This window comes from Telmatherina bonti, assembly GCF_933228915.1.
Source record: "Telmatherina bonti genome assembly, chromosome: 20".
NCBI lineage: Eukaryota > Metazoa > Chordata > Actinopteri > Atheriniformes > Telmatherinidae > Telmatherina > Telmatherina bonti.
The window spans coordinates 12,498,247-12,511,202 of NC_136618.1; the positions used below are offsets into that span (position 1 = coordinate 12,498,247).

The 12,956-nt window shown below is 40.0% G+C and overlaps 1 protein-coding gene across 1 annotated transcript in view; it reads right to left on the minus strand.

The window, feature by feature from the left end:
- The window catches only part of ofcc1 (orofacial cleft 1 candidate 1), a gene marked incomplete at both ends in the record, with an annotated part of 123,175 nt that extends 119,384 nt beyond the window's left edge, over positions 1-3,791 (minus strand). The window contains one exon of the mRNA XM_079259615.1: positions 3,746-3,791. Within this exon, the coding sequence (XP_079115741.1) occupies positions 3,746-3,791 (46 nt within the window). The remainder of the gene's footprint in view (positions 1-3,745) is intronic.
- Positions 3,792-12,956: the final 9,165 nt, after the last annotated feature.

A 12,956-nucleotide genomic window follows, 5' to 3' on the forward strand; every position in this document is an offset into this window, starting at 1 on the left:
TTACACAATGATCTGTCCAAGGCCTTCCAAACTTACGTTATGTCCTCTGACATCTGGTTATTGGAATGCAGAAAAAAGACAGCCGTTTGACGTAGATTCTGCTTCTCTTAATCTTATCTCTGGAGTCATGCAGGTAGCTCATTGAACTGCTCAGGTGTCAAAATGAATTACACACACTTGAAGAAACCTAAACTTGTGCAGTTGTGTGTGCAGACATGTCCTGGTGATATATTCCTCTATACCACACTAGTAATTCAAACTAAAATCATGGCGAGAAAATGCAGGTATATATAGAGAATGTACATAAATCCTTGTCAAGTGTTAACTGAGTTCCTCTCATCCAGGATTGTGCAGTCTATATTATATATGTATGGTGTAAAATAAAGTCCTCTTTTGAAACTGTTATTTGTAGTGTTTAATTTATGTTTCCATTGGTTCATAATCTGGTTTAAAAAGCTAGCCTGCCTCAGCTCCCCCCATTTCTCCACCCTTCCCTTCTTTAATGCCTTCCTCTCTCCACATAGTATACAGTGTGAGTGAAACAGTGTGGAAACTGTTGTCCTACCTGATAATGGATTTGGTGGCCCCCCTGCAGGCATGAACCATTGGCACATACTGAATACCACTGTGAGATCAATGTGAGAAGGGAGGACAGAAAATGAGGGAGTCTAAGGAGGGAGGGAGAGAAAGAAGATGAAGAAGGGATGGGGCGGATAAAGACAGAAATCCTGTGGTTTCCCCTGTTTGCAAGCGGGGTAGGGTAAAGCTGCCGCCGTAATCTGTTGTCAAGACACAAGGCCGCTGTAATGTCTTCCATCAGCAAGTGGATTATGTGCAAGGGAATTGTAATTTACACCAGCTTCACTTTTATGTGTCGCTCGGCTTAAAAGTTAATAGCATTTAGCTCAACAATGGCCCAGCCACATCGAAACCGGTCTGCAGCGATCTACAAGTGAGGTTTTGATTGAAACGCAGTTGTTCTGAACCTGAAACAATAGGCTGTTCTTACTGAGCTAATTAGCTGATGCCTGCCTATCTGCACGCCACACATGTCTATTGTTGCTGTCGCTGCACGAATCTCTGTTCCACCGCATTGTTTGCCCAGGTTCTCTTCAGTAATCCTGTGTAACGCCTGCATGTTTTGTCTTTGGGTTCCTAGATCTTAGTTGCAAAGTGACATGACCAGATATGTTTTATCTAAATTCCTCCATTTTGCTTCTTGTTTCAAAGGAATTATAGGCCTTCACAGATAAATCCTTGTGTTCAAAACTTAAATTATAGAAAGTAACCTTAAAAAAAAAAAAACATAACTTTAAGCCATGCCTTAGAGATTATGTTAAAAACACACATTAAAAAAAAAACACCATTGTTTTACTTGAAATAGACAGCTACACTGTATATACACAGTTTCCAGTTGAACCAGACAAGATGTAGGTCGGCTTATTAAATATAGTAACAATTTGGAGGGCAAGTCTGTTATTTTGAACATCCAGTACTTTGTTACAGACTACTAGCTGGGAAAATTTGTCATGATGTTGTTGAAATATGTCAGTGTGGAACATGAGGTCAACCGCCAGAGATGCTTTCCGAAAAGAAAAAAGAAAAAAAAAAAAGCAGTGTTAGAGTTAAGAGAGGGGAAAGTCAAGCCTACTTCAGTTATTTTCCCAAGCCATGATGCCCTTGGGGGAGGCGGGTGTGATGTTGCAAGGTGTCCTCTGGTTTCTTTGGGAGCCGTTGAGTGGCAGTTGTAAGGATTTAGAAATGGAATAAGGGCATGGAAAGTTGAGATTTACACATAATCCAACAACATGAGTTACGAGTGAAAATAGCTCAGTTTAGTGATTCCCACTTCCAAAACAGGTGGCAGATACACTCTGTCAGTCACTCTAAAAGCTAATTGCAGCTTCAAGTTTCACTGTAAGAAAACTTTTTGTCTTTTTTCAGGTTTTTAACAATTGTGTAATTTTCATGAGCTTTCATATCGGGATACAAGTAAGAACAGTTTGAATTTCAGATTTCACATGACCACCAACAAGTCCAATCCTTTCTCTTTAAATCACTAAATTTTGACTTGTTGCTGCAGATTTGTTCAATTTGGCACATTTTGTTGTCTAAAAAGTGCCTTTTTTGTTGTACATGCACATGTTTTGTATTTAGGGGTTACCAAAAAGGAAATATATGGCAAACATATTCCAAAGCCAACAAATTTAACATTTTGACAAGGTGACAAAGACATTAAGGACCCCAGTCACAGGTGCCTTTGGCCCAAAAACAACTAAAAGTGGTAGAAGTCACTTAACATCACTACACCTCTTGATCTATCACGATGGACATTCTCCTCTTTGTTATGTGGTACAATCAAAGTAACCCGGAGTAAACATACAGTACAAACCATATTAGATTTTCATCTCAGTCCCTCTTCCTGGCACATCCACAGCCTAATATACTCTAAAGGTATCTGAGGCAAATAAGTGGAGTTTTGAATAAGTAAAACTCCATTTCAGTACTCTGCTCTATTATTAATACTGAGCAGGCTGATCTTTGATTAAGCTACTCAAGTGTTCTTCCTGTGTGGGATTTTGATTAAGACTGGGCTGTGTCCTGGAGCAGACGAAAATGGCGGTTCTTTTCTTCTCTGTTTAAGTCGTACCCCACTTGTGTTGGTGTTCATCTTTGCATGTTTGCAGCTTTGGTTAATATTGAGTGACAGCCATTTATTATGTGCGGTGTTATTAAATAACATTCCATTCAAACATAATGGCAATTAAACCAAAAGATTTTTAAAAAAAATACTCGTCTTGAACTGTTCTTGGGAAGTATGCTCAGTTCAGAAGTATGCTGTTGCACAAAGAAAAAAAAAACTGATCTATTTTCCACTCTACCTTTCTTCTGCTTTATGGTATGCATTTTAATTTTAACCTGTCAGGTTAAAGGATAAGATTACACAACTGAACTGGTGTAGCATGTTTAGGTTTGTCTCATCAAACGAACATGCAGTGATGGGATATTCCATGCCAAAGTCACAGTACTAAAATTACCTGTCACTAAACCATGTTTAGATCATCGTAAAGTCGATACTTTCAAAGACGTTGCAGTGGGTTTTTTTTTTTATTTTACTGTGATATGAGAGACAGCGTATGTCAGCTGTTAAACTGGAAACTTTAACTCCAAGACAAACACTTCTGTTTGTGAGCAGGTGACCTGTAAAGAGATTTCTCTAGAGATAAGTCAGAAGAACATATGTGCCCCTGGAACAGTTTAATCAACAATGCATGTCTGTCCTGTCTTCAAAAGGAAAGTAAAAAGTTAAGCAACACACTGCTTATGTGCTATGGATTATGGCAAGAAAAGATGATTAATGTTGATCATTTTAAACTATTTTAGTTGGAGGTCCTGCAATGTATGTCTACAGTAACAGTAATTGCTAAAGTATAGGTATATTCAGTCTTCTACATGTCAAAGAAAAACAGTTTGTCTACAAGCAGCCTCATTAATTTTGCAATGATGGATGAATGGATTTTTGTATTGTTTGTGTTTGGGATGCTCACTTTTTCTCATGTTCCCCGCATTTTCTTCAGCTGAGATGACCTGATATTCATTGCTAAAGTTCATTTAGTGTTGCTCTGTCCTTCTTCCTACATTACATGCTGCTTACAGACACACTCACACATACACACACACACACACAACATGGAAACACAACTGAGGAGAAATGCCAATTGTCTTCCAAAGTCTTCTTCCTTACCTCGAGGTGCTTTAAGCATCATCTCAGTGTGCTCAGTTTTTCTCATGATCCTTTTAGGAACACCTCCTCATGCAAAGCCTCCTTCTCCACTTGGGGCTACTTCTGTTCCATTATGCATGGTAGCAGGATTAAAACTGTAGACGCGATGGCTTCCCCCTTTTTTGTCACGTGCAAGCGCCAGCCGACCAATGGTGTGCGAGTACGGCATGCAACAGGGCACCAGGCTTGGCCACCCACACATCTAGGGAAGAGGGGTGTGTGTGTGAGGAGCACGGTATCAAACGGGGAACATCTGTGGCCACTGGGCTGTGGAGACCGGGGACAATGGTGGCCCCGGGGCAGCTGCAGAGCCCTGGACCGTGCCGCAAAGGCTAGACACAGGCTAGAGAGCCAACCATCCACACACACATACACACACACACTGAGGGGCGGGAACCCATGCAAACACACATCCTACTGCAGCAGGAAGCAGCAGGCATGAGAAAATTAATAGCTTCAACACACACAGCAGATCTACCTATTAAACTGACTGAAATGCCAGAAAAAAAACTTTAATGTAGGTTGCTTCCAAAGAGAAAAATAGAGCCAAAATGATCAGCTGTAACTGTGTTTTAATGCAACCAGCTGCGTTAAGAAATATAGGTTATAAGAGAAATTACTGTATAATTAGGTTTCTTTTGCACAGGTTTTTGTGAGAATTTAGAATATATACATCTTACAATATTACAGCTAAAATCAGCACAAAACAAACATCCAGGCTGCAGCAGCCACAGATAGAAGCAGCAGACTCGGTGCAACACGATCAGCACCGCATTGTTGCCTCATAAGTCAACAGCAGTATTCCAGTTACCTGATCATGTTTAATTTTGTAATATTTCCAGAAACTGGGCCTCTAACCTTGATGTCTTTGTCTTTAACTGTAGCCCAAAGCAACTTTTCAGTGACGTGGAGAAACACTGAGACAATATGGTAATTTAGCAAAAGCAGCTCACAAACACACTGCTCACATAGCTCCCTTTTTTCAAAGTGCATTCTCAACTGCTGGAGTAATGCAGCTGTACATTTTTACTGAGCCTTTTTACAAAAGGAATGTGTCCTTTCCTGCTAAAACAAAGAATGTAGTTGCTCATTAGTTGCTAATCATCTTTTCTGACTCTTGTTCACAAAAGATTTTATACATCATTTTCATGTGAAGGGACTGCATATAGGCCAAGTCAAGCACACACTTTTTATAAAGCCCTGCTGTTGCATGTTGTGAAGGGCAAGGTCTGGCCTGTTTAAAAAATATTTACCTTATACCTTTTGCGCCTTCCTATGACAACAGTTTATGGTCTTTCTAACATGTTTTTCTAACAAACAGCTGAATTTTTGGATTTGTCAGACAGCGTATATGTCCAGTGTCCATCTGAAATGAGCTCATGTTCAGAAAACTTGGTAACATCTGCAGAAGTGACATATGGCTTCCTCCACGAGTAATACAGTTTAGTTTTCATTTTTGGAAACAAGGGCAGGCCTTGTTGAATGAAAATAGTCTTGCAAAATACTCCAGAACACATGTGGCTATGCTGATCATCGTGACATAATGGTTTCTCCTACAGCGCCACCTGAATATTGAACGGTTACAACCATCCAATTGTTGTTCTTGGCCTTTAAATGCTGAGATTTTCATGGAAAACATTACTTACTGTCAATGTTTAAAACCAAATTGCTTTGAAATCTTACACTTTAGAAGGTTTTTGGGGAGCTTTGGGTTCCAATTGGGTTTCGGACAAAAATAGAGATATATATATAACCCAAACCTGCCTTATTACACAAAGCCTGGGGTTGATGCTCCTTTTATACCCAATTATGACACCCATCCTCTTTTGCCAATGAATATGCTGATTATCAAAAATGCCAGAATGGCTTTATTTTTAGAAAGTTTCTGCCTTTCTTTGCCCTTTTCATGACTGTTTTTATTTACTCTAATTTTTTCACACACTAGATATGTATATGATCTTATTGTAATCAAATACATGAGTGAAAACACTAAAAAAAAATCTTTTTGTCTCTTAAAGATTAGAGCACATCAATAAATGACAATTTTAATTTTTTTACTGCAATTTTACAAAATCCCAGTTTTTCTTGAAATGATGGGATTGGATTGAAATTCTGCTTAATTGCTCCATAGAACAACTTTTTATGACAAAAAACTAAAGAAATAGCTGCTAATAATGTGTATTTGCTGAATGGTGCATATCATTAGGTCATGTGAATCATTTCTAAAGGCCTTCATGTGTTTAAACTGTGCAGAAAAGGCTTGACTGGTTTGGGCCCAAGATGTGTGCAGCACCCAGTTTAGACTAATCTGACAAAAGGTATTAGCTGCCTTTCACACACTACACACCAGTGTGTTCACTATAAGATTGCTTTAATTATAAATCTGAGGAACTCGAGTATGAGTGTCCGCTTAATGTTCTTATCTCGTCTGATTCATGTACGAAAGAGCTAAGTCACTCGTTGCAATGCCGCAGTAAATGCAGAGAGGTAAGTGATTCTCTATAAGCTCCCCACAGAGGCACATCAGTGCCGTTTATTCTTACAAGCAGAGATGATAACACAAGCAACACACACACGTATCAATGCCATGGCGCACACACAAACAGTCACACACCATTTGAATAACATATTCCACAGCTGCTGCATCTCTCAATGGCCTCCCATGTGGCTTTTGTGTGTTGACATGTGTGAAAAGTGTGGGCATGGAAACAGACACAGACGCACACGGACACACAAACATTCACACACACACACACACACACACACACACAGCGGAGCTTCTCAAGTGCTGTGATGTTACCTTGTGGAAAAAGCCCGCTCCACCCTGTCATGTTGTGGTATCCCATGTCTGCAATCAAATGCCCGCTGACATGAAATATGACATTAGAGAAGTGTGTCTTGTGTGTGTAGGTTCGTATGTGTATGTGTGGACCCAGGTGCACTGACTGCCCCATTGGGAGTCTATAGGCGGGTAGTGCTTCATCTCACCATATCAGGTCCCTAGTGTGTACATACACACATATCCACACACCTGCGTTGCACTTGCAGGAGCTGGCTTTGTGTTATGAGTGACAGTAGAGTCTTTTCTACAATGTGTATTATAGTTTAACCTTTTTTTTTGTTGGGGGAAAACATTGATGCTCTTTCCAGCCTATGCCATGCATATTTGAAGCATTTAAATACAGACTTAACCATTTATTAGGGTTATTTATAGTTATTGAAAATCAGTTACAAAGTTGCAGAGGATCTTCTGAGTTCTGTCATTCAATAGTAAATCTGCGATATGGAGCCTTAAAATGATTATCTCTCAATCTGCCTCCCAAAGATATCTGTTCCATCAATCATTTTGCAAGAGGAGATGTCGTGCTTTTTCAGCTGTGAAGACTTCACTGTGAAACAAACTGCTGCTTAAGACAAAGAGCTCCCAAGTTTCACGGTGATTAATTTGTAATTCACCTCTGTCTTCTCTGGTTTTCTCACACTTGAAACACATGACTCTTCTCACCACTGAGAGCGACGGTTGTTAGATGTCATACACCTTCACAATTTGACTGGGTGATTCATTTTACCTTGAGACAACAGTGCTGCGTGCAAATCATTCATTTGTGCATCCTGTTTGAGTTTTAGATTTCAAAGACCGCCCTTAATCACATACACAGACGCACAATCAAGAGACGTAGAAGTGCGTTTTTGGTTTTTATTGCTTTGCAGCTCTGTCAACCAGGGTGCTTTTGACAAGTGATTTCTTCCTGTATCAGCTAGCTTCTAGACAGGAATTATCAGCAAGATAACCCTGGGAAGGTAACCATGATGACAAACTTGCGGAAGCTTTCAAGGAAGAATATTATGAGTGTGAGTCATGATGTATGATTTTGTTTCAGTATAACTTTCATCATATGAAAGGGACGTTTCTGCATACAAGCAGACAGAAAAGACAAACTGGATTTCTTTTGCAAACATCACATAATACTATTGTCTAAATTGTGCCTCCCTTTTTTTCAACAGGCTGCTTCTACACACTAATTTATTAAATAAGTTATTTAATTGGTATTAATGGTGTCTTATTTAAGGGTTCTGTAGAAAATAGCTGCATTGTTACAACTCAAGTTAACAGAGAATCTCCATGCACTTCTATTTTTCTACCACAACCATTACAGTAGCATACATGCAAATTATTAAACTTTGAAATATTCCATCTATAATTCTCTAATATATAATTAATTTAAAATTATTATAAATAGAAATTAATATACGTTAATATAAAGTAAAAGAAATTCAAACCATCAGAAAGAGCACTGTGTGCATTCTAAGTCATAAAAGTAAGAGAAGAAAATATAGAGCCCCTGGGGAAAGCTGGTATAGTAAATAATGCACCTGGAGTGGAAGAGAAGTGCCATTTTATTTAACCAAGGCCAAGAAACTGATTGACATTTGACCAATGCCATGTCTCTTTTTACCCGTGCCCACATTAATCCCGCTTGCTTGAACGAAAATGCAATTCTGATCTGTTCATTAATGCTGTCAGTCATTCTGCAGCGCCGATAGTTCATGGATTTGAAATATAACAACAAGGAAATGTCATTTTATGGTTCATTCTTTGAGATCTTATAATATGTACCTCACCTGGAGAGTGACAGACTGTGATGGATTGACTCACGGACGCATGCATGTACAAACATACGCTCTCACAGATGAAGAATGACTTTGGTGGAGATGAGGAGAGGGCAAAGGGCTGTAAGGGAGAGAAAAAGAGGGAGAAGGTGTGAGGTAGAAGGATAGAAAGAGAAAACTGAGTGAGAGGGGTTTGATATTTCTGTGGCTGTACACTTGTAAGCTCAAGCAGTTTCTTCCCTCCAAGGGACAGGGTCCGTTAAGTAGCTCTCCAGTGCCTACAGTTTAGAAAAGGACCCAGGCAATACAGGACTAATTTAATCAAAGGTTACAGGCCCGGCATAGAAACACAATATTATGGCGATTGTACAGAAAAAAGGAGGGTGGGGGGATGTGTCATTTCACCAGGCGAGGCTTAGACCTGCTACTTTATCTCAACAGTGTGAAGGCTAAGTCCCCCAATAGTCTCCAACTGCTGGCACTAACACACATTTCCATTTTAGCTAGCGGGCCAGCTGCAGAGGCTGATATTGTATGAGTGGCTGGCCAGCAAGGTGAGTGACTGACTGTCCACGCTACAACACACCGAGGTTTTTGAACTGTTTCTGTTAAAGTTTTATCTTATGTCTATTTCCTCAGTTTACATTGAAGTGTTAAAATCAAATCTTTTGTTTCTGTTATAAACATTTACATTCAGATATTATTTAAATGATCTTGAGATTTTTTGCAAGATGGAAATTTCTGTTTTGTTTCTTTTTTGGATTCAGGGGAAAGTCTTTGGCATGTCTGTGAATACTGGCAGGATTCAGATTTTAATCTGTTTAGCCCCACTCACTGGTCATGTCACTGTATAATAAACTGTCATAAGTGTCAGTGTTTCACCCCTGGGGATGTGTGTGTGTGTGTGTGTGTGTGTGTGTGTGTGTGTGTGTGTGGATGCTTGCAAATAAGTGCCTTCCGCCTATCCTGTGAGGGTTTTCTGTGTGTGATCATAGCTGTCCATGTCGGGATGCATGGCAGTGTGTGTTTGCCAGGGAAAGATTTCATTTTCTTTTTCTTATTTGTTTTATTTTTTATTGTATGGACTCCACACAAGCACACTGTAACACACATATGCATAAACAATACCCCTACTGTAAACCTTGATGTGGAGCAGATTACACACAGATTTTAATATCTGTTGACTCTACATTCAGATATCATATCCCCAGCTTGATTAAAACAATAATAATTTACACAAAGCTCTCCCTATAGTTCCAAACATTAATCAGATGAGTCTAGATTCTTAGTCATAAATCCCATTAGAAGAAACAAGCTTATTGGATTCACAGTAGTAAACTTGTACTTGGTTTGTATTACATTCAGAGCCGGACCCAAAAGCAGAATTAATCCAGCTGGTCTCTGGTAAGACTACACCTAATGCATGCTCCACATTACGCTACAAATACCTCACAATTTAAACCCCACATGATACATCACTATTTATTCTGCATATGACTGAAAAGTAAAGTAAGCAAATGCGCCATAAGCACACTGGATGGGGAAATGAAAGACGATACCGTATGTGTTTAGATATATAAACACACACACACACACGTGAATGACCAGTGCTGTGTCACTCCTTGACGGCAGTGGGGACCATTGGGTGGAGGTGGAGGTTGAGGTGGGGAACAGAGGGTGGGTGTCAGGGCTTGAGTCTATCAAAAAGAAATCAGCTCGCCAGCTCTCCGGGTGCAGAAAGGCGCATCTCGTCGGCTTTCACGGACCAAGATTGCTTTCACCTGCATTCCCTGGGGCGACACGCAAAACACAGGCCTCAGCCGGCCTACTAGTCACACACACGCATGCATGGACATACACACTCGTATGCACAGAAACACACACATTCTCTCTATCTTTTATGCCTGACTACAATAGAATCATATTAACTCACTTCATGCATTCCCAAACATACACTATTATATGGGAACGTTGGACGGTGCAGAAAATCTCAATTATAAGCGCATACATTTAGAGGGCCTTTGTTCCTCTGCTTGATTCTGTGTGTGTGTGTGTGTGTGTGTGTGTGTGTATGTGTGTGAATGTGTTCGTCAGCTTGTACACATGTACATGTTCTGAGTGTATGTGCAAGATCATTGCATATACATGCACATTTGTGTGTGTGTGTGTGTGTGTGTGTGTGTCTGTGTGAGAAAGTGTGATAGCTATTCTGAAACAGTCTGTGAGCTGCATTCAGTTGATCTTCCAGGAGGTGGAAAAATGATGTCAAAAAGGCAAATCTGTATTTACCAGCAGACAGGTATCCTTGACTTGACAGCTATACAGTCATTATCTGCCTGTCATGTGTCGCCTGAGGCCCACCCTGCTTTCTCCCAAAGCCCACGGTTCCCATGAATCAGACACAGCCCTATTAGCTTACCTGTTTCCAATTCAAAGGCCATCGCCAACCAAAAAAGACGCCAGAAGGACAAAACAAGGTGTCATATTTATGAATGTGTCAGCACGGGCCCTCCTGAAACCCTGTGCGCACCTTGAGCAATGAGGCTGACAACTCAACAGGGGCCTTTTCCAGTCAGGAGAAATGATACCTTCAAAAACCACTGGCGGGATGAAACCAGAATCTGTGCTGAAACATTGGCGGCATGGAGGAAGAAGAAAAAAAAATGTACTCATAAATCGCATTGGTATTATTCAGCCCCAATTAGAGGAAACTCAACCTGTTACATTGGATAAAGAGAGTGAATATCAGATGCTGGTTAATGACCGAATGAGCTTTAAAAAAGTGAACATAAGACAGGAGAAGTGAAGATGGGAGCTAGTGCCAGGGATGATTACTTCAGTGTTGAATGTTCAGGTGTGTTTCCAGGTGTGTGTGTGTGAGAAGGAGAGACTGATGGAAGGTTGTCATCCTTACCTTTTGAGCATATCCAGGTGCAGCCCCTGATCTACCCTTTCCACATGTGCATTTTGACTAAATGGATTGGTAATTGCTCCCAATTTACTTATCAGATTGTAAACAGGAGCTCCGTGTTCTGGCAAAGAGTCACAATAAAACATTGTGTTCTACTGAAGATGGTGACACATTCCCATTACATGCTCAAAGTTCAAGCATACTTATAAAGATTTATTGGTTAGAGTATGTGTCTCTGTGAAGTGTTTCCATTTCTGCAATGGGGGTTATTGTTTCTGAACTACTTGTACATTCTTGTATGAAGACAATAAAGTATCATTTCGTATCACATCACATTGTATCAATGTATCAAACATGTTTCATTTTGGCTTTTTTTTTTTTATCTGGGAACTATCAAGATCTGTAGATTTTGGTATGGGTGTTGTTGGGTTTGTGTTTCAGGTGTTCATTAGTTTTTAGTTTAGGCAAAGTCTTTTTCTATATTGTTTTCTGTTTGGTTTTCCCATTATATATTCTGTTGCATTAACATCCTGCATGCCCCATCATATCACACCTGCCTCTCTGTTATCGCACCTGCTCTTTGTTTTCATTGTTTACTTTCAAGCTCTTCAGACAATCTGCCTCTTCACCACTTTGGGACCTCCACCTGTTTTCCTTGGAATGAGACAGGGGCACAGCGACCTCTGCTTAAGCACCCCATACCCTGCCCAACATAAAACATTTTCACTGCAGTCCAGGAATGTTCTAGAAATGTTCCAGTGCAGTGACATCTGAAAACACAAATGTCTTTTGCTTTTGCTCTGGACGTCTGAAGATTTTCCACTTTGCATCCTAGTAAACATCTCTGGGATATCAGTAAGTAAGATGATATGTGTATGCAGCAACAAAATGATTTCTTCATCTCATCATCCTGATCCATTCATGAACTGACATAATATGCATTTTCACAGTGGCAAAACAGTTTATTTATTGATCTGACTGGTCCATAAAACTCAGTATATGAGCAGCCAGGCTAACACTGTCGGGCCCCCACAAAGTTTTAAGGACCAAGCCTGAGTAATTCATTCATCCAGTCAACAGAGAACTTTCTTTCCTAACCACCGGCCCATGAAACCGGTTGAGTTGCAGTCGATTGAGTCTGTTCTTAGCCAACACTAAGCTGAACCAATCAGATACTTAAAACCCCATTTACCTGCAGCTACCTGTCAGAACCGAGGAGAAAAAATGGAGAGGAGTTCCAGAGAAACTGAATATTTTTTTATGAAAAAGGTGCTGCCAAATTTCCAAAAATGATTGACAGTTTAATCTCGTCAAGACCTTCATCAGCTGCTGCATGTGGATGATTATGATGGTGGTAGAAATTGTGACAAGAAGCACAGCTTTCACATCACTGAGGTCCTGTTCTTATTAGAGACCCATTAAACCCTGTAAGTCTGGTTCCATATATTAGTTGTGAACAAGCTAGCTGTTTATAAAGTTAAGATGATGTGATGAAAACATCAATAACAGCTGTTTTATTTGCAGTTTTATTCATGTCCTTGTTTTTTTAATTAGTTGATGATGTCAGTGTTTCCAGCAGGAGGAGAGCTGGTTAACTGGTTGCTTTCACTGGTGAAAACACCAGGTTTTAAAATTAGCACTTTAATGTCT